This window comes from Scyliorhinus torazame, chromosome 1, assembly GCF_047496885.1.
Source record: "Scyliorhinus torazame isolate Kashiwa2021f chromosome 1, sScyTor2.1, whole genome shotgun sequence".
In the NCBI taxonomy this organism is placed as follows: Eukaryota; Metazoa; Chordata; class Chondrichthyes; order Carcharhiniformes; family Scyliorhinidae; genus Scyliorhinus; species Scyliorhinus torazame.
The window spans coordinates 180601676-180624456 of record NC_092707.1 but is presented as its reverse complement, the minus strand read 5'-3'; the positions used below and the strand labels follow the sequence as shown (position 1 = coordinate 180624456).

Below are 22781 nucleotides of genomic sequence, written 5' to 3'. Positions count from 1 at the left end.
GGCCAATGTCGCCCCAATCCTGATGGCCAACTTTCATGTGGCATCAAGCTGTGCTCAGATCCTCAGGACGTACACACCAATTGTCACTACATGCTGAGATTCTACCTGCCCCAAGTGTTGAGAAGGATGGGTCTGGCCATGCTGCCAAGTAGCTGGACTTTCCTGTACCACCTGTCCCCTGTGGAAAAATTAATGCAGAGAAACCCTTTTGACCACAAATCCATCAGGCAATGGTCTGTACATAATGTCCTAGAGGCCCTTCGGGAAAAGGAGATGGTGAATCCTGTGGGATGGTTCCCTGAAGAAACTATCAAGGTCATTTGGCAGAATGCCTCATTACCAGAACTTTCAAACAAGCACCAAGACCTAGCTTGGTTGGTAGTGAGGAAGGCTTTCCCAGTCAGATCCTTCCTTCACGCCCAGAGTCTCACCACATCTGTGCGTTGCCCTCGAGGTGACTGTGGTGGGGAAGAGACCATTGTCCACCTCCCTGTGGAATGCGCCTTTGCAAAGAAGGTCTGGAGAGAGATGGGGTGGTTTTTCTCACGTTTCTTCCCAAGCAGCTACATGACACATTCTATGCTCTATGGGCTGTTCCCAGGAATGCACACCTAGACAAACATCAGCTGTTGCTGGAGGGCCATCAACACAATGAAAGATGCTTTTTAGAAAGACCATTTCTAATAACCATATCGAAATGTCTGTAATGTTTCCTTGACTGTATTGAAGCTCCTCAATAGTGCAACATGATGTACATAGAGAACCGAATATTTTGCACTGCGTGTGATGACCGCTGAACTAACATGTATGTGACATGCATGAAGTTCATCTAGCTGGGGATGATTGTTCCCTTGTCCTGATGGAACTGGGAATTAACCAGCGTTTGTATAATAGGTCAGCCTCTGGAGTAGCCAACAGAAAGGAGTAAGGATCTGGTACTGTGTAACCAGACTCTATGTATGTGCCACTGTAAAGCTGAATAAACGCCTCCCTGTGAACTTGCCGAACTCTCCTTATCGTTACTATAGCCATTTTGAAATGTTCTTTCAGATATTTTACGAATAAAGTACAATTTTTCAAAACAAATATTTTTCTGGTTGCTTGTGATATGATTTCAGCGAGGTACATAAATGAGCCAATTGACACCCATTATCCCGGAGCCCACTGCAATTTATTGGTGCGTCAGGGATTTTACAGGAGCCGCACGACTTTCCCATGCCCCCGGAAGAACACCCAGAAAGTCAGGTCTGCCAGAGGCCTCCCAGGGGTGAGACCCACGAAGACACAGGGAGAATGTGCAAACTCCACAAGAACAGTGACCCGGGGCCAGGATCGAACCCGGGTCCTCGGCGTTGTGAGGCAGCAGTGCTAACCATTGCGCCACTGTGCCAACCGCAAAATTAGAAAATTTGAAGAGTAACACAAAAAACAGAGACTGGGATCCTCTGGGTCTGACCACTAGAAGCGGGATTCTTGATTGACCGTAGATAAGCGCATCGGGCCATAATCGATATTCCCATCCGGCAGCAGACCCGTCGTGAGTCTCCAACCCACTTCACCCGCTACAGCGGATTTACCGTCATTCCAGCTGGGCTTCCCACTCAGACTTGGCGGGACCTTTCAAATAGTTCATTAGAGCTATTTTACATCTCATTGATGGTCAGGAAGCACCATTCACTAGCCGGCTGGGATGCTCCAGCCATCGCCCCCTCTCAGCCGAAGTCCCGCTGGCGTGAATTGGTGCAAGTATTGAGGAACATGGACCTGGTGGCTTCAAGGTCGTGGGGTGACAAGGTGGGAAGTACCCTCCCAAAAATTTCCGCCAGGATACCTTTAAAGTATGGAAGTCTGTGTGCATGACTAGAAGGCTGAAAGCATTGAACTGGATAGCTCACATTCAATTTCACATTCTATTGCCTGCTGAAAGCTTCTTGATTGACAGGTCGAGGCAGTTCCGGGGGGGGGGGGGGGGGGGGGGAGAGAACAATCAGATGGTTTATTTTTATAGCTCTACAGGGATCCATTAACTCAGGGTGTTTTCCTAACCACAGTTTTAATGAGTCTGCCTCTTTGTTCTCATGCTTCCTAGAAAAGGACAAGGACAGCCCCCGCAGCTGCATTTTCTAGGAAGCAGTTGTTGGGAGGATACTTACCTTGCTTACTACCTCTCAGATTGCAAAGTGCCAGATTGGCACTGCCAAAGGCAAGGCCTGAAGGGGGGAGATTGGGGGGGGGGGGGGGGGAGCTGCAGCAGCTATTTGAGATTGAAGCGCCATTCAGAGATGTGGGACCTGTCAGAGAGATTAGGTCCCACCCCTCGCAGTTGCAGTGTGGACCCTGCAAAAGATGAGGGAAAGCTCCTATCATTTACAAAATGCCACGTTTGGGAGAGAGCATTTTCACTTCTGGACGTGGTCCTCCCAAACCATCACTATGTGCTCCCGCCAGTTGAAAACCAGAGTGATTCCCACTGGTGCCAGCAGCAACCCCGACATGCGGGGATTAGGCCCACTCCTCTCAGTTGCAGTGTGGACCCTGGTGCAACATGGAATGGCATGGAAAAGCAGATTCTGCAACAAATAAAAATTCCAAGTGCCATAACATGGCATGTCGGGGTTGCTGCTGGCACCAGCGGGAATCACTCTGGTTTCCCACTGGCGGGAGTACATAGTGACAGTTTGGGAGGACCACGTCCAGAAGTGAAAATGCTCTCTCCCAAATGTGGCATTTTATAAATGACAAGAGCTTTCCCTCATCTTTGGCTCTCTTCCATCCAAACATCGTTTGCCTTTGAACTGTTGCCATTATAATTTGGATGTTCTGTCAAGGGCTGCACATGGGTTGAAAAGGGCGAAAGGGATGTTTACAAGTGTCACAGTTGTATAGGATGTTGAATGTGACTTTAATATATTAACAAAATGAATAACATGGCATTTATTAAGTTTAATCCCCAATATGCCTCAATGGACTAGAATTTCCTTCATGTGAATCCCATGGAAACATTCCCACATTGAATTTACCAATAATAATTTGAACCAAAAGTGCTTAAAACTTGCATAAAGCAAATAGAAATCACCATAACCAAGCGTGACTTTAGGAAAGCTGGGAAAATATCACATCCGTGTCCTTTTGTCCCTTTCTTTCCCAATCAACGTTATGAAAAAAGGTTTGAGGCCAAACTATCATTTATGCACATGAAACACAGCCATGCTTAAAAATACAATTGTGGAACCTTTTCTCCTTCTGGCATGATACACTGGCATAAAAACACATGTGATGACATTGAGGACTTCCCAGGAACTCCAGACCAATATATTTTGAACAAAGAATATCATAACGTTCAAAACAAACCAGTAATTATAAAGAGAACCTACTTCCCAGGATGAGAAAGCCGACAGATCTAAATGAGCTCCAGCGTGAGTCAGCGCACTGCTCGTCTCTTTCTGTCAAGAGAAACCACAATTATATTCATTCAGTCAAGGTAAATGATACACACACACAAAGATTGTCCTAAACCCTTTATGCACTATTACAATTCTTGATGACTTGGTTCAAGTCATCAAATATGGGCTTGCTGCAATGAAGTGATCCCTTCACAAGCAGATAAATTTAAGACACCACCTCGGGACATGGAAAATCATAGTTAGGTTGCAGAGTGAAAAATATTTTTTATCCACAGAACAACTGAAGGAAATGCAGTCATGCCATTTGAAGCCAGGCTCTTTCACATTCCCGCTGCTGGTTTCTTGGGGCTTGCAGAGATAATAGAGGACAGGGCAACCTCAGCAATGTCCCTATTTCCTGCTTACTGATCAGCATGAAACTACTAAAATTATATGTTACATCTGAATACTCCATCTGACATATTTTCCAACATCTAGCCCACTGGTTCCAAGGGCTGGAGATGCCTTCTGATCGCTTTGACAGAATAGGTGCTATTTAAAGACCCAGTAGTCAGTGCAAAGTGTTTGGCTGCACAGCAAGAGAGCAAATCTCACTATATTTCTAAAGCGATTCTATATTCCTAGAACTGCTCCTTCTAACTATTTTATTAAACTCCAATTTTCTTATTTTTTTACATTAATTTGCGAGATGAGGGCATCACTTGCTGTGCCAGCATTTAGTGCCCATTCTCATATGCCCTTGAACTGATTTCAGAGGGCATTTAAGAGTCAACCACATTGCTGTGGGTCTGGAGTCACATGTTGGCCAGACCAGGTAAGGTTGGCAGATTTCCTTCTTTAAAGGACACTAAGTGAACCAGATGGGTCTTTACCTGGTTATCCTTAGACTTTTAATTCAAGATTTTTATTGAATTCAAACTTCACCTCCGTTGTAATTCACCAAAAAAGAATATTTGGGCCTTGATATCTGAACAAACCCATCCAGAGAGGCATAAAATTCACAATGTATTACAGAACATAGACCAAGTTGGTTTACTGGTACATTGTTGTCTTGGTTAAACAAACAATGATATTGCAAATGATGAGCGGTAGTGATATTTTTCTACCAGCTTTTCCAATGTTTAACAAGCTATTTCAGGTGAATGTATTGGGATCAGTTGAGTTTAACTCACAATCCAAAAGATTTATATAGTTTTGCCTCTCAGTTGTTTGGAAAAAATCACTTCCATAACTTTGGGTAACAGAAGTGAACCCAAGTGAAAATGGCACTGAATACAAACAGTCCAGGTATTATGGCTGCCAAGAATCCATAAAGTTAGTTTATTTTTTATTTTGACAAACACACATCTGACACAACATGCTCCAGTATATTATGAACTTTCAAATATAGACTGTTTAAACAGCCACCGTCAATCATGCTACCTTTGGCAATATCTGCTTCATGCAGTCCTGAGACTCAAGTAAATATCAGTTACATATAGACACCCATGGCCTTCAGGAAATTCACACAACCCTTTGTTTAAGGATGGAGTGTCAACAAAAGGACTAAAGTACCCTAACCATATCATCTTTCTGATTCACAAAAGACACATGGAAACTGTTAGACAAATGTGAAGGGGTCCCCATCAAGCATCCCTCGTATCATCATAGCCTCTCATCCAAACCCAGGCTGCACAAATTTCAGTGCCAAATTATAAACAGGGGGCGAAATTCTCCCCCAACGGCGCGATGTCCGCCGACTGGCGCCAATCAGACGGGCATCGCGCCGGCCCAAAAGGTGCGGAATGCTCCGCATCTTTGGCGGCCTAGTCCCAACATTGAGGGGCTAGGCCGACGCCGGAGGGATTTCCGCCCCGCCAGCTGGCGGAAATGGCGTTTGTTGCCCCGCCAGCTGGCGTGGAAATGCGGCGCATGCGCGGGAGCGTCAGCGGCCGCTGAAAGTTTCCCGCGCATGCGCAGTGGGGAGAGTCACTTCCGTCTCCGCCATGGTGGAGGCCGTAGCGGAGGCGGAAGGGAAAGAGTGCCCCCGCGGCACATGCCCGCCCGCGGATCGGTGGGCCCCGATCGCGGGCCAGGTCACCGTGGGGGCACCCCCAGGGGTCAGATCGCCCCGCGCCCCCCCCCCCAGGACCCCGGAGCCCGCCCACGCCGCCTGGTCCCGCCGGTAAATACCAGGTTTGATTTACGCCGGCAGGACAGGCAATTTCTGGGCGGGACTTCGGCCCATCCGGGCCGGAGAATTGAACGGGGGGGTCCCGCCAACCGGCGCGGCCCGATTCCCGCCCCCGCCCAATCTCCAGTACCGGAGACTTCGGCGGGGGCCCCCGGCAGGGGGTCGGAGAATGACGCCCAGGATCTTTATTGGCCTGACTACCCACCTTAGTTAGAAAAAGACATTGGACTTGTAATAGGTCAACTGAGTGTGTGAGCCATATATTTGTTTTTTAAAACAGGCTTTTAAAACAGCAAGAATTGACGCTACAGAGGTCAAGACACCACCAAGACGCCTAAACCAGCCGCAATCAGGTAAGCAACCAATGTAAACCAGCAATTCCTTGAAAGTGGGTGAGCTCTCACCAACCTGCTTCAATTTCATGTTCACCTGAGAACCAACCTCCTGGTAATTCACCTGAGAACCAACCTCCTGGAAATTCAACTATAAGAAGCCTACAGTTTACTGAGAAACCTCTGCTACAAGACCTTCACTTCAATTTAAAACATCCAACAAATTGCAGGCCTGCCACAAAAGAGCGACTGATACATTTTAATCATATTTTTTTCCCATCTGTCTAATCTTTGTGAGTGATAGGGTATGAGGAGTCAGTAAGACATTGTCATTTTTAAACCTCGGGGACAAGCGTGACATGACAGATGACCATTTTCATTTTAAAATGTGCAGCTGGGTTATTTAAATTAGGACAACCACACTGATGGCAAGAAAATACGCAGATCTCACATATCAAACACACTGATGACGATGGATGAAAACACAAATTCTGTCTGTGACACACATTTATCCATCATAATATCATATCAGAATAATTAAAATATTACATACTGGCCAGCCAGGAAAGGTGCCGTTTTCCCATTTTTTCTCAAAGTCAATTTGTATTTTACCAAAGAGTTCATTCTGATCCAGTAATGGCTTCACCCGATCTGTATAATCTTGGAGATAATCCAACAACATTTCCAGATACCTGGGAGGAATTAAAAACTGAATTTAGTGCAATTAAAATGGATTTTAGCTTGTTGGTTATGCCCTTTCAAGAACGATAATGCCACATTAAATAGTGAAGAGGATAGTAATTTACGTTTGACCCAATTAAAGCAAAACAAAGCTTGGAGTTGACAAAAGAAAATTGCTCACTCAACTCAAAAAACTTAATTGAATTGTTGGGGGACACGTAGATCTTCAGTTTCACTTTTGAAGCTAGCTTCGCCTTAATGCACAAGTTTTCTTTAATCCCCCGATAGGGATTTTAAAACTTCAGAAATAGTCCTAATTTTTAGACACTTGCATAATCCATCAAGCCCGTTAATTTGCTGCAGCATCATTTGATGAATGTGAAATTGTAATATATGCTGAAAATATGCACTGATATAAAGATGCAAGTTACTATTATGTATTCAAGATAAATAACATTTCAGTGCAAAATTAGATGAATTAGTGCCCAGAGAAATTAGAACCATTCCAAAATTCAGCACCAGCACCAAATAAATGATTTACATTTCACCTTTAAAAATACTTTGAAGAAAGAAAGCTGCATTTATAGAAGAGAAGAAATAGGAGCAGTAGGCCACATAGCCCTTCAAGCCTGCTCCACTGTTTAATAAGATCATGGCTGATCTGTTCTGGGTCTCAACTCCACTTTCCTGCTTGTTCCTTATAACCCTGTTTCCCCTATAGATCAAATATATTCAATGTCTTGGCCTCCACAGCACTCTGGGGTAAAGAATTTTCAGATATTTATGACCCCAAGAGGAAAAGACTCTCTGACCAGTTGTAAATGTACGAGCCTCTTATTCTCAAACTACACACCCTAATCCTAGACACCCCTTGTAGGCAAACATCCTCTCAGCATCTATCCTGTCAAGCCCCCTTAGAATCTAATATGGTTCAATTATTCTGAACACCAACATGTACAGGTCCAACCTGCTCAAGCTTTCTTCATGAGTCAACCTCTTCATCTCAGGAAAAGAATCCCGACAGTGCAGGAGGCCATTCGACCCATCAAGTCTGCACCGGCCCTTGAAAAGACCACCCTACTTAAGCCCACACCTCCATAACACAGTAACCCCACCTAACCTTTTGGACACGAAGAGGCAATTTAGCATGGCCAATCCACTTAAGTGGAAACCATAGCACCCGGATGCCCTCGCAGACATGGGGAGAAAGTGCAAACTCCACACAATCACCTGAGGCTGGAATTGAACCTGGGTCCCTGAAACTGTGAAGTGGCAGTGCTAACCACTGTGCCACCAGCATAATGAAGCTTCTCAAGAGCGGTCTGCAAAGTATGTCCCTCTTTAAATAACGGAGACCAAAACTGTAAGCTGCACTGCTGATGTGGCCTCACCAACAGCCTGTACACTTTTAGCAAGACTTTGCTACTTTTAAGCCCCATTCCCCTTGCAAGAGGGCAACATTCCATTTGCTGTTGTAATAATTTGGTAATGTTTTCTCTTTCATGTACAAGGACACTCAGATCCCTCTGTACCACAGCATTCTCCATTCTCTCTACTTAAATAACCTTCTGCTTTTCTATTCTTCCTACAGAATTGGATGTCTTCACATTTTCCCACATTATATAGCGTCCACCAAATGTTTGCTCAATGACTTACCCTGATTATATCCCTTTGTAGACTGTGTCCTCACAACTTGCTTCCCCTGCCATCTTTGTTTCATCAGTAAATTTGGTTACGATGCACATATTCCCTTCATCCACATTAAAAGACTGTAAATAGTTGAGGCCCCAGCATTGATCACTGCGCACCCCACTGATCTTTTTTTAATTAATTTGTAGGATGTGGGCGTTGCTGGCTAGGCCAGCATTTATTGCCCATCCCTAGTTGCCCTTCAGGTGGTGGTGAGTTGCCTTCTGGAACCTCTACAGTCTGAGGTGTAGGTACACCCACTGTGCTGTTAGGGAGGGAGAACAAGGGTTTTGACCCAGCAAAGTAAAGGAACGGCGATATATTTCTGAGTCAGTGGCTTGGAGAGGAATTACCAGGTGATGGTATTCCCAGGTATCTGCTGCTCTTGGCCTTCTAGATGGTAGATGTTGTGGGTTTGGAAGGTGCTGCCTAAGGAACCTCGACGAGTTCTTACAGTACAGCTTGTAGATGGTACACATGGTTGCCACTGTTAGAAGGATTGAAAGTTTGTGGAAGGGGTAGCAATCAAGCGGTTTGCTTTGTCCTGGATGGTGCTGAACATCTTGTGTTGTTGGAGCTACACTCATCCAAGCAAGTGGAGAGCATTCCATTACGCTCCTGACTTGTGACTTGTAGATGGTGGACAGATTTTGGGAAGTCAGGAGGGGAGTTACTTACTGTAGGATTCCTAGCCTTTGATCACAGCTTCATTCAACATATCCTCCATTTCTTTATTTTTTAAATCAATAATAACACCATCATGAATTTTCAAGGGGCACGCACATTACTCCCGACCACCCTTTTCTTTCCCAATACAATTTTAAAATTCTGTATGTTGATTTTGTTATCACCTTCGATGACATCAGGACACCCCAAAGCATTTTACTTCGAATTACCTGCTTTTGAAGCAGTCATTGTTGTACAGTAGGAAACATGGCAAACAATTTGTGCACAGCAAGCTCCCATAAACAGCGATATGATTATAGCCAGATTATCATTATTTGTGATGTTGATTGATAAATATTATTCAGGACATTGGGGATAACTGCTCTACTCTCCTTCAAAATAGTGCCATTGGATTTCCTATTTCCACCTGAGCGAGCAGGTTTAAAGTCCCAGCCTGAAGTGGGCACCCCTCAGTACTGTACCATCAACTAGACTTTTGTTCGCACGTTCTGGAGCGGGACTTGGGAACTCATGACCTTTTGACTTAGAGCTAAGAGTGCTTCGAACTGAGCCATGGGTGAGTCAGAAATGGTTTACAATGAGTGGATATAATGGAGATGTCCTAGAGACTGGTATTTCCTACATGATTACATCACCAATAATAGTCCATCATATATATTATATATATATATATATATATAAAATAGATATACTCTACTTAACATTTCCAACTTAGAATTTAAGCAAGCCTCAGTCAAGCTCCAACTGTTCCTGTAGAAGAACAAGTATTCAACTGTAACTAACTTTGGGCCAAATTCCCTCAGGAGCATATAAAGAAACAGAACGGGAGAAATTACCCTTACATTGCACCTTTTATGGCATCAGCATGTACAAAATGCTCCACAATCAGCGAATATCTTGTTTGTATTTTAGAGGTAATGTTTAGTTCTGGGAAGATCATTGTTGGAAAGGTTAGGTAATTAAAATGCTAGGTTTAGTCACTGCCAGGACACCTAACTAAATAGCAGGTCAGAATGTTTCCCATGCTTAAGAGTCAAAATAGAAGAGATGGAGCTGTAGAAAGTAGCTTAATTAGCTGAAGATATTGTCAATTAGAGATAATTAGCATAAAGGTTGGCTTGAGGATGACCCAGAGTAGGTTACATCGCCATGGAGATGGGCGAGCTTAGGAAGGCTCTCTAGTTTCAATCAATCTGGTGTTTGCTGGGAGAGCTCTCCAATTGCAGTTTGGACCTTGTGTGGTTTGCAGCTTGCTGAAAGAAGTTAGCCAAAATAAATGACAAGTTAGACAGACCTGCACTGTGAGTAGAGTAAAATATTAAATTCATCACTAACCATCTGGAAGGCAGGTGACGCTTAATCGCAGTTTGAATTTTGTAAGGGAACAAAAGCTTAAAGATTGCCTAATTTGAAGCGAATGGAATAATCTACAATAAACCTCAGTGTCTTACTGCAAAGGGAAGTAACCAGCTAATTATTTTGAAGTATTTGAAAAGTAATCAGAACAAGGGATGGAGGCACAGTCAAGAGAAGGAAAATGAAAGTTTCACCTTTGAAAGTAGCTGGATCAGAGGAAAATTATCCAGAAGACTGTAAAGTATTTATTGGTGGTCCCGACAGAAGTACATAACTTTAAAGTTAGTCTCATAAGATAATTCTTGGGTGAAGTAGGAAGTAAACCGGAGTACAGAACAATGTGGTTTATAATTATGTGTTAAGTCTTTACAATAATTTTGTTACGAACAAATGGGAAATCGTGGTGTGGTTCACTTAGTCAAAACAAGGTATTTGGATTTAGTTCAAAATGTTAACTGCCTCTAGCAGGATCGTAACAGTGGTCACTTATTTTTCAGGCACAGCAATTTACATGCAGCAAAATCAGCAAGTGGGATACATGGAGAGTTAAATCTATTTCCAGGGACTCAGAGACAAATGTTCCAGAGGTAGCAGAAGAATTCCATGCTTGTTTCACATTGTACCATAAGATCTTTGCATCTACCTCAACAGGACTTTGGTTCAATGCTTCCTCTGATAAGAATGGTATCTCTCGGACAACGTAACATGCCCCCAGCACTGCTTTGATTTTGAAGTGAGGGAGGAACCCACAACATACTGACTCAGAGGTTTAGATGCCACCATTGAGACTATATAGACCTGTGTCAATTTCATGTCTTTTTGCCCTGTCAGTTTTTAAATAACAAATTTAAAAAAGCAGATGGACTCTACATAATTAACCCAAACATAGGATAGGACAGATGAAATTTAAAGTAATATTAAAACTCCTGAAAGGGCATCTTAATGCATGAACAGGTAGAAATAAGTGCTTATATATGATAAACGATAGCATTGTCTTTCTTGCCATTAAGCAACTTGTTTAACATAATTTCAGTTACAAGGCATTTCTACTTGTACTAACTTGAGTGGCAAAATAATAGCATTGCTGTTAATTGCATCAGTCTGAGGGGCCAGGGTAGAGTCCTGTATGCAAAATTTTAATTATCAAACTGGCAGAAGCAAGTTTGATAATTATAACAGACAAGTACATAAATCTCTTCCCTACACCACCCCAGTTAACCATTAATATCCTGCTACTTAAAAAGGTGATTGCTGAAAAACAGCTTTTGTCTTAACAGCAGTACAGAACAGCAGCATCTCAACGAAAAAGGATTTGTAGTCTGAACACAAATTAATCCCACTTACCGCTTATATTCTGTATTTTTTCTCTCTTTCGGAATATCAAAAAGTTGATCAAATGTGATCAAGTAGGTAATATAATCAGATTTCTGGAAAAAGAAAATATTAGTTATGAAATCCTCGAGAGTTTTACAAACCATTACTTTCAGATGGGAGACATCACAAACTGTTTCATGCTGCAAATGCTGGTTTTCAGGCCAATGTTAGTTGAACATGGAAGTGTCAGCTGTGTCCCTGGATACATTACTCCCAGTAATATCCCTAACAGCACACTACATGTGCTTTATCAAAATCCAAGTTAGTTACAGGAATATTTCATATGCTTGGCATTATCTTTTACTGAAATGTTCATAACAATACAGTTTGTGATAACACTTCATTATTTAGACAAGCCAAGGACTTCGATTCCACAGAAATTCATCTTTGCAAATCTAACAGGATATAAGAGTTATAGTCATCTTTGCATCTGTAAAAGGGCACCTAGAGACATTTAACATGAATATGAACTCACTACAATACTTCAGACAAGCACCTGTAGTACAGCCAGATCAGTAATGCTTCATCACTGAACAAAAAAATCCAGGTAGGGAGATCCAACAACATGCCACCAGAGGGAACATTATCCAAACTTACGTCAACGGTTATATTAATGGTGCTATACTACATACATATTAACTGAATGCTTCTAATTATGTTAGAATATTTCTGAAATTGGCACTTACAGCTCCGACAATTATGTAGCCAATGATTTGGATTTGATTTATTGTCACGTGTACCGACGTGCAGTGAAAAGTTTTGTTCTGCATACAGTCCAGACAGATCGTTCCAAGATAATGGCATTGTAAACTACAAAACAATACTAGTCTCCAAAATGAATTTGTTTCTTGAAGATTATGACTTTTGAAAAAGAAATGAATATTCACATGAACCAAATTAACAATAGTAAACCACTGCAACGGTGTACAGGATAAAAAGGTACTCCTGCATGATGGTAAATCCCCACAGATTAAATTTAAACAAATTCACAGAACCAGTCAACCTGTGTCTGGTTCAAAACCCAAGTCCCTTTATAAAACCTCTATTCAACACAATTTTCATGATTCGTCAATTAATATGTCAAGAAGAAAATTAATGCCTCAGTACAATAAGTAGAGATACAATTGTGGTTACACTCCAATTGCTAATTTACTTTTAATCTTTTTCCATTACCTCTATAATATGGATGTTCACCTTCCATTTTATAACTGAAAAGTAACCAGCTGCATGTGAAGTGGCCATGTGGAGCATTCACCTGATTTCTTCATGGCATGGAACTTCCTGACTTTCCCTTCACATCTTCCACTACTATGTCCAAGGTGAACTTAATGGAGATTTCAGGCTAGCACGCCAATAGAAAACAAGCAAGATAATAATAATAATCTTTTATTGTCACAAGTATGAAGTTACTGTGAAAAGCCCCAAGTCGCCACATTCCGGCCCTGTTCGGGTAAGCCAGTACGGGAATTGAACCCACGCTGCTGTCCTTGTTCTGCATTACAAACCAACTGTCTAGCCCGCTGAGCTAAACCGGCCCAGCTACAAGGTATTAAACCTCTGCGTCATCCCAAGCTTTATTGAACTTCCGGACAACCAATTTCCTTCCATTGCATTGTGACTTACCTCTGAACCTTTCAAGTTAATGTATTTGAGATAACAGTCGTGAAGATCGAGATATCGTCCATATCCTTCCTCATCTGTGAACTCCACTAGATCTGTAAGAAACAAATGTTATTTAATTTTAATTTGCATGTATTTAAATCACAAGCTAGAGTACGTCGATAGTGAGAATCTGTACTAAGATTCATAAAAGCAATTGTGAAATATTGACAAGAGGCGACGGAGACTGATATATTGCAGAGAGGAATGTTAAGTTGCAGAAATATTGCTTGTGAACAAAATAAAACATCATCTCATAATGCTCAAAGCATTAATCATGCTAATGATATGCTGTTGGAGGCTTTTGCGCAACTTAGAAGTAAACCGTGTAACATTCATGCAGGTGCAAATAACCTAGATACTTTAACTTAGTAAATATTTTGCACATTAAATTGGCTAGATGTCATGTAGAAATGATACTAAATTTGAAAACTAAAGGGGTTAAGAGTATCAAATATAGATGGATGTCGTACATAACAAGGTACCTCCTACCTGTTGGTATAGCATTAAATGTTAAATATAGTTGCCACAGTTTACAAGAACAATAAGCAGGTTATAAAGGTTGGAAGAAAATCTCTCGACTTAGATGAATGGAAATATATGACATTCTGTTTTAATAGCATTTTGTATTTCATGGTCATCAATGGAATGTTTAGTGCAATCGGACCATTAAAACGCTATTATAATCTACTGACTCGAATAAATTTCCATGATATCCCGTGTTGAAACAAGGGGCGAAATTCTCCCGAAACGGCGCGATGTCCGCCGACTGGCGCCCAAAACGGCGCCAATCAGACGGGCATCGCGCCGCCCCAAAGGTCCGGAATGCTCCGCATCTTTGGGGGCCGAGCCCCAACATTGTGGGGCTAGGCCGACGCCGGAGGAATTTCCGCCCCGCCAGCTGGCGAAAACGGCCTTTGTTGACCCGCCAGCTGGCGCGGAAATGACATCTCGGGGCGGCGCATGCGCGGGAGCGTCAGCGGCCGCTGACAGTTTCCCACGCATGCGCAGTGGAGGGAGTCTCTTCCGCCTCCGAAATGAGGGAGACCGTGGCGGAGGCGGAAGGGAAAGAGTGCCCCCACGGCACAGGCCCGCCCGCGGATCGGTGGACCCCGATCGAGGGCCAGGCCACCGTGGGGGCCCCCGGGGCCAGATCGCCCCGCGCCCCCCCCAGGTCTCCGGAGCCCGCCCACGCCGCCTTGTCCCGCCGTTCAAAAGGTGGTTTAATCCACGCCGGCAGGACAGGCAATTTATCGGCGGGACTTCGGCCCATCCGGGCCGGAGATTCCAGCGGGGGGGCCCGCCAACCGGCGCGGCCCGATTCCCGCCCCCGTCGAATATCCGGTGCCGGAGACTTCGGCAACCGGTGGGGGCGGGATTCACGCCAGCCCCCGGCGATTCTCCGACCCGGCGGGGGGTCGGAGAATGACGCCCCAGGTTCCCAACGATAGTATCTTAATGTTAGAATCATAGAATCCAAACTGTGCAGGAGGCCATTCAGCCCATTGAGTATGCACCAACGGACTTCCGGTTGCGGCTATGCGGAGCTAAGCCGCACATTCGGCAGCTCCCGCGAAAACGGACTTTCGGGCTCGATAGAAGAGCCCCAAAGGAACCTTTTTCACAGCCAACCCGTGGGGAAGTGAGGAGAGAGGTCCCCTACTAACTTGTATGGACCGGACCCGCAGCGAAACGGCCAAAAAAGTGGCACTGGAGCAGCGGGAGAAGAGAAGGAAAACAAGCAAAATGGCGGCGGCCGGGGACAAAGAGGAGATGCAGGAATTCATCAAGCGCTGCTTTGGAGGAGCTGCGTAAGGAGATGGTGGCGCCTATGTTGGCAATAATTGAAGGACTGGGGCAACCCAGAAAGGCCACGAGGTGAAGATCCAGGACAAAGTGAGTGAGAATGAGGACGAGCTCTTGGGCCTGGCGGTGAAAGTGGAGTGGCACGAGGCGCTACACAAGACGTGGGCGGGAAGACTCGAAGACCTGGAGAACAGGTCGAGGAGGAATAATCTGAGGATCCTGGGTCTCCCAGAAGGAGTGGAGGGGGCTGTCGACACGGCATATGCGGGCACAATGATCAGGGCGCTGATGGGCGCAGAGGCCCCCCTGGGATTGCTGGAGCTGGAAGGGGCGCACCGAGTGCTGGCGAGGAAGCCCAAGGCAAATGAGCTGCCTAGGGCGATGGTGGGGAGATTTCACCGGTTTACGGACAGAGAGAGGGTCCTGAAATGGGCCAAGAAGGAGCGGAGCAGCAAGTGGGACAATGCAGAGATCAGAATATACCCGAACTGGAGCACGGTGGTCGCTAAGCGGAGAGCGTGTTTCAACCGGGCCAAAGCGGTGCTGCATCGGAAAGGAGAGAAATTTGGAATGTTGCAGCCAGCGCAACTGTGGGTTACACATAATGGCCAACACCACTACTTCGAAACGCCCGAAGAGGCGTAGACCTTTATACTAACTGAAAAGTTGGACTCGAATTAAGGGTTTGAGGGTGGGGGGTGTTTGAGGGTTACAGTACGATGGTTGTTGTATACAGGGGGTCAATCACATGCAGGGAATGTTATATGGGCTGGGGGAGAGAGACAAGGCCGCGACAGGAGCTGCGCCAGAGGGGGCGGGGCAGGCTTTGGAAAGCGCGGGGTTCTTTTCCCGCGCGCAGGAAGAAAGGCGGCAAGGGGAACGAAGGAACATATATTGATGGGGAGACTCCCACACGGGGGGGTCAAAGGTATGGCGGGGGAAGCCGGGGTCAGCAGGTGTCAGCTGACTTACGGGAGTGATATGGGGGGAGCAAAAAAGCTAGACAGGGGTCTAGCGGCGGGGGCGGGGGGGGGGGGGGGGGGGGGGGGGGGAGGTGGGGGAAGAGAAAAAGGGTTGCTGCTGCACTGGCTGAAAGGGAATGGGACACAGAAGAGGTGGTCAGGACGGAGGTCCCCCGGCTGGGGGACCGGAGGGTGAGGGAGACGCGGACACGGGTCTGGCCTAGAAAAGGAGATGGCTAGGGGCCGGTGAAGAGGGCTCGAGTGTTCGCGCACTTGAAGGGACTGAAGGCAGACGTGGCTATGCTCCAAGAGACACACCTGAAGGTGGCGGACCAAGTTAGGTTAAGAAGGGGATGTGTAGGACTGGTATTTCACTCGGGACTGGACGCGAAAAATAGAGGGGTGGCAATTCTGGTGGGAAAGCATGTGTCATTTGAGGCCAAGACTATCGTAGTGGATAATGGAGGGAGATATGTGATGGTGAGTGGTAGGTTGCAAGGGACGTGGGTGGTGTTGGTAAATGTATACGCCTTGAACTGGGATGATGCTGGATTCATGAAGCGAATGTTGGGGCGCATTCCGGACCTGGAGGTAGGAGGACTGATAATGGGAGGGGACTTCAATACAGTGTTGGATCCAGCACTGGACCACTCCAGATCAAGGACGGGAAAGAGGCCGGCAGCAGCCAAGGTGCTCAGGGGGTTTATGGATCAGATGGGGGGAGTGGACCCATGGAGGTTTGCAAGACCGCAGGCCAGGGAATTTTCTTCCTTTTCCCACGTGCACAAGGCCTACTCCCGGATAGATTTTTTTGTTCTGGGCAGGGCGCTCATCCCGAGGGTGGAGGGGACGGAGTATTCGGCCATAGCCGTTTCGGACCATGCCCCGCACTGGGTGGAACTGGGGCTGGGAGAGGAGAGGGACCAACGCCCACTGTGGCGGCTGGACGTGGGACTGTTGGCCGATGAGGTGGTGTGTGGGAAGGTGAGGGGGTGTATCGAAAGGTACTTGGAGGCCAACGATAACGGGGAGGTGCGAGTGGGGGTGATGTGGGAGGCGTTGAAGGCGGTGATCAGGGGAGAGCTAATCTCCATCAGGGCTCATAGGGGGAAGACAGAGGGCATGGAAAGGGAGAGGTTAGTGGGGGAGATTTTGCGAGTGGACAGGAGATACACAGAGGCCCCGGAGGAGAGATTACTTGGGGAAAGGCGACGGCTCCAGACGGAGTTTGATCTGTTGACCACGGGGAAGGCGGAGGCACAGTGGAGGAAGGCGCAGGGGGCGACCTACGAGTACGGGGAAAAGGCCAGTCGGATGCTGGCACACCAGCTCCGTAAGAGGACGGCAGCGAGGGAAATAGGGGGAATCAAAGATGGAGGGGGAGCCACAGTTCGGAGTGCAACGAAAATAAACAAGGTATTCAAGGCCTTCTATGAAGAGTTGTACAGATCTCAGCCCGCGCGGGGGGGGAGGAGAGAGGAGAAGAGAGAGAGAGAAAGAGGGGATGAGACGATTCCTAGACCAACTGCGGTTCCCGAGGGTGGAGGAGCAAGAGGTGGCTGGGGTCTGGGGAGTATGCAGGCGGGGAAGGCCCCAGGGCCGGATGGGTTCCCGGTGGAGTTCTATAGAAAGTATGTGTACCGATTGGCCCCGCTACTAGTGACGACCTTTAACGAGGCAAGAGAGGAGGAGACCCTGCCCCCGACAATGTCGGAGGCGACAATTTCCTTGATTCTGAAGCGAGACAAGGATCCACTGCAATGTGGATTGTACAGGCCGATTTCGCTCCTCAATGTGGACGCTAAGTTATTGGCAAAAGTGCTGGCCACGAGGATTAAGGACTGTGTACCGGGGATGATACATGAGGACCAGAAGGGATTCGTAAAGGGCAGGCAATTAAACATTAACGTGCGGTGGCTCTTAAACGTGATAATGATGACGTCGGAGGAGAGAGAGGCGGAGATAGTGGCAGCTATGGACGCGGAAAAGGCCTTTGACCGAGTAGAGTGGGAGTACCTCTGGGAGGTGTTGCGTAGGTTTGGGTTCGGGGGAGGGTTTATTAGCTGGGTTAAGCTCCTTTACAGTGCCCCGGTGGCGAGTGTGGTGACGAACCGGCGGAGGTCGGAGTACTTTCGGCTGTACCGAGGAACGAGGCAGGGGTGCCCCGTTTGCATTGGCGATTGAACCCTTGGCCATAGCACTGAGGAAGTCTAATAAATGGAGGGGGGTGGTCCGCGGGGGAGAAGAGCATCGGGTGTCGCTATACGCGGATGATCTGCTGTTGTATGTGGCGGACCCAATGGAGGGGATGGTGGAGGTCATGCAGACTCTGAGGGAGTTTGGGCTATAAGCTCAATGTAGGGAAGAGTGAGCTTTTTGTATTATAGGCAGGGGCCCAAGAAAGAGGGATAGGGGACCTACCGCTGAGGGCGGCGACGGGGAGTTTTCGGTATCTGGGGATTCAGATAGCTAGGAGTTGGGGGGCCCTACACAAATTGAATCTGACGAGGTTGGTAGACCAAATGGAGGCGGACTTCAAAAGATGGGACATGTTGCCGCTTTCGGTGGCGGGTAGAGTGCAGTCGGTCAAAATGGTGGTCCTTCCGAGGTTTTTGTTTGTGTTTCAGTGCCTTCCCATCGTGATTACCAAGGCCTTTTTTAAGCAAGTAGGAGTATTATGGGGTTTGTGTGGGCGAATAAGACACCGAGGGTAAAGAGAGGGTTCCTGGAACGCAGTAGGGACCGAGGAGGGTTGGCGCTGCCAAACCTAGGGAGCTACTACTGGGCAGCAAATGTGGCGATGATCCGCAAGTGGGTTATGGAGGGAGAGGGGGCGGCATGGAAGGGGATGGAGATGGCGTCCTGTAAAGGAACGAGCTTGGGGGCGTTGGTGACGGCACCGCTGCCGTTCTCGCCATCAAAGTATACCACGAGCCCGGTGGTGGCGGCAACGTTAAGGATCTGGGGCCAGTGGAGACGGCACAGGGGTGCAGTGGGAGCCTCGGTGTGGTCCCCGATCAGGGGTAACCACCGGTTTGTCCCGGGGAAGATGGACGGGGGGTTCCAGTGCTGGCATCGGGCGGGGATTAGAAGAATGGGGGACCTGTTCATTGACGGGACATTTGCGAGCCTAGGGGCACTGGAGGAGAAGTTTGAGTTTCCCCCGGGAAATGCATTTAGATATATGCAGGTGAGGGCTTTTGTGAGGCAACAGGTCAGGGAATTCCCGTTGCTCCCGGCACAAGAAATTCAATACAGGGTGATCTCGGGCGTATGGGTCGGGGAGGGCAAGGTTTCGGCAATACACCAAGAGATGAAAGAAGAGGGGTAAGCCCTAGCAGGAGAGTTGAAGGGTAAATGGGAGGAGGAACTGGGGGAGGGGATCGAGGAAGGTTTGTGGGCTGATGCCCTAAGTAGGGTTAATTCCTCCTCGTGTGCCAGGCTCAGCCTGATACAATTTAAGGTGGTTCACAGGGCGCACTTGACGGGCGTGAGGTTGAGTAGGTTCTTTGGGGTAGAGGACAGATGTGGAAGGTGTTCAGGGAGCCCGGCGAACCATGTCCACATGTTTTGGTCATGCCCGGCACTGGAGGGGTTCTGGAGAAGAGTGGCGGGAGCAATATCTCAGGTGGTGAAAGTCCGGGTCAAGCCAAGCTGGGGGCTAGCAATATTTGGAGTAGTGGATGAGCTGGGAGTGCAGAAGGCGAAAGAGGCCGGAATTTTGGCCTTTGCGTCCCTAGTAGCCCGGAGAAGGATCTTGTTATTGTGGAAGGAGGCAAAGCCCCCTAGCCTGGAGGCCTGGATAAACAACATGGCCGGGTTCATTAAGTTGGAGAGGATTAAGTTTGCCTTGAGGGGGTCTGCGCAGGGGTTCTACAGGCGGTGGCAACCGTTCCTAGACTACCTCGCGGAGCGTTAGAGGAAGGCCGGTCAGCAGCAGCAGCAACCCTTGGGAGGGGGGGGGGGGGGAACGAGAGACTGTTTGAGGGGATGGATGAGCGGGAGATAACATGGAGGGTGGGGGAAAATGGCACGTGCGGGCGAGAGCCAGTGTATAAAGCTATGTAAATATACCATTTTGCCATGTATATAGCTTGCTCAGTGCGATTCTGTGTTATTTTGTTACGGGGGGGGGGGGGGGGGGGGGGGGTTATTGTTTGTAAGGAGAAAAAATTGTGTTGTCAAAAAATCTTAATAAATATTTTTTTTTTTTTTTTTTTAAAAGAGTATGCACCAACTCTCTGACAGAGCACTCCACCCGAGTGCACTTCCCCACCCTATCCCAAAAACCCATTAGCCGAACTTGCACATCCCTGGACACAGAGGGGCAATTTATCATGGCCATTTCATCTAACTTGCACATCTTTGGACTGTGGGAGGAAACCCATGCAAACACAGGGAGACAGTCACCCAAGGCTAAAATTGAATCCGGGTCCCTGGAGCGGTGAGGCAGCAGTGCTAACCAATGGGTCACTGTGACGTTGCATATTTAAAGAAAATCAGAAACCTTAAAGAAAATTGTGCAGACTTACTCTGTGCCTCCTCACTTGGATTATCCCTGGTCTTCATCAATTCCTCAAACTCTACCGACATCGGAATACTTATCTAGAAAAAGGACAAAGGCGAATGACAATCTCAAAATAGTTTCATTTGAATTTTTAATTTCAAGATGACAGATATTCATCTTAATTGAAACATTTATATTATTTTTATTTCACATCATATCACATGTACAAGTTACAAGTTGATTAATAAATAATAGCAAACTGTAAATTGTGAGGGACGGTACGGTGATTAGCACTGCTGCCTCACGGTGCTGAGGACCCAGGTTCGATCCCGGCCCCCTGTTTGTGTGGAGTTTGCACATTCTCCCAGTGTCGACGTGGGTCTCACCCCTACAACCCAAAAAGATGTTCTGGGTAGGTGGAGTGGCCGTGCTAAATTGCCCCTTAATTGGAAAACAAAGAATTGGGTACTCTAAATTTTAATAAAAAGCAAACTGTAAACTGTGGGACATGCAGGCTACAAGGGCAGTGGTAAAGTGATAAGGATACATGTTTATATAAGACCTAAATGTCTTGATTAATAACCTGGAATGACATACAAAGAGACATTTAACTGTCCTCAAGTGTTACAGGATCAAACCAATGCAGTAACAGAGTGCAAATGCATATGACTTCTGCACTGGAATGTAGGCTTTTGAGATTCCACATTTGCAATGAGCTAGATCTTTCTCAATGAAATCAAACAAACGATGACAAAGAAGTTATCCCCACTTGCTGTAGAATCTACTCACAGGGAGCATCGACAACCCAAATTATTTAACTTGCAACAAAAGGTCTCCAGTCAGTTCATGAAAAACTCAGCAATTTGTTTTACATATTCTTATACTGCATGTCATTATCTAAATACAAGCATTTTACTCTGTGAATTAAGTCATTTAGTGGATTTTTAAATTCCAAAATGGCACTAATTACAGACAGGCTTTTTATAAAAATGTAATTTATTCCGAATTGAGTCCCAACCTCATTTGGGTGCTTTCTGTGGAATTCTTTGATCATCTTCAGCCGGTTATAGAATTCTCCAAATTCATTTGGTCCCGAAATGGCATTTAACTCATCCTTCCTCATACTGTCAGCAAAACAAAACCATAATAATGTGAAGAACTGCATTATCCACAATGTAACAGACAAAATAGATAAGAGCAATAAATCAACCTTCAGGGCACTAAAAATTTTTTTCATAGAATTTACAGTGCAGAAGGAGGCCATTCGGCCCATCGAGTCTGCACTGGCTCTTAGAAAGAGCACCCCACCCAAGCCCACACCTCCACCCTATCCCCATTACCCAGTAACCCCACCTATCCCCATTACCCAGTAACCCCACCCACCACTAAGGGCAATTTTGGACACTAAGGACAATTTAGCATGGCCAATCCACCTAACCCGCACATCTTTGGACTATGGGAGGAAACCGGAGCACCCGGAGGAAACCCACGCACACACGGGGAGAACGTGCAGACTCCACACAGACAGTGACCCAAGCCAGGAATCGAACCTGGGACCCTGGAGCTGTGAAGCAATTGTGCTAACCACAATGCTACCGTGCTGCCCTATAGACTTCAACTAGGATGCACATGCAGTCAAAGGACAGCTATGGAATATCTGTCAAACACTGATAAAAATCAAAGAAAATATTTTCATTTGTTTTTAAACTGGATTGGAAAGCTGTAATTTTGAGTTACTTACAAAGGCAGAAGCACTTTGACAGGTTAAAATACAGGGGAGTATTCCTGTAGAAGGAATACATTTTTAATTGTCCATACTTGCGATCCCCAGTGAGGTAGCCTGAACAACTGCTGGGGAGTCCTCACACAAGGACTGCACAATTGCCCAGGAATTTCAAACTTCCATTAGGCAACTGCCAGGCAGTAGGAACCAACCAAAACTCGGATTTAAATTGCAAACTTCACTTTCCGGTGGCACTGTCCTCCTCGTTGCTGGAGGAGGTGCTGTCAGTGGTGGGGCTGGAGGGGGAGGTCATTTCAGCAATTCATGGTAGGATCATGGAGGAGGATAAGGTGTCCATGGAAAGGATTAAGGCCAAGTGGGATAGAGCAAGAACAAAGAACGATACAGCATAGGAACAGGTCCTTCAT

The 22781-nt window shown here is 46.4% G+C and overlaps 1 protein-coding gene across 1 annotated transcript in view; it reads right to left on the bottom strand.

Moving 5' to 3' along the window:
* Positions 1-22781, bottom strand: part of sf3a3 (splicing factor 3a, subunit 3) — a 52094-nt gene that overhangs the window by 20855 nt on the left and 8458 nt on the right. The window contains exons 4-9 of the mRNA XM_072501351.1: positions 21649-21754; positions 20656-20728; positions 13320-13411; positions 11667-11749; positions 6463-6601; positions 3375-3443 (exon numbers count right to left, since the gene is read on the bottom strand). Of these exons, the coding sequence (XP_072357452.1) occupies positions 3375-3443; positions 6463-6601; positions 11667-11749; positions 13320-13411; positions 20656-20728; positions 21649-21754 (562 nt within the window). The remainder of the gene's footprint in view (positions 1-3374; positions 3444-6462; positions 6602-11666; positions 11750-13319; positions 13412-20655; positions 20729-21648; positions 21755-22781) is intronic.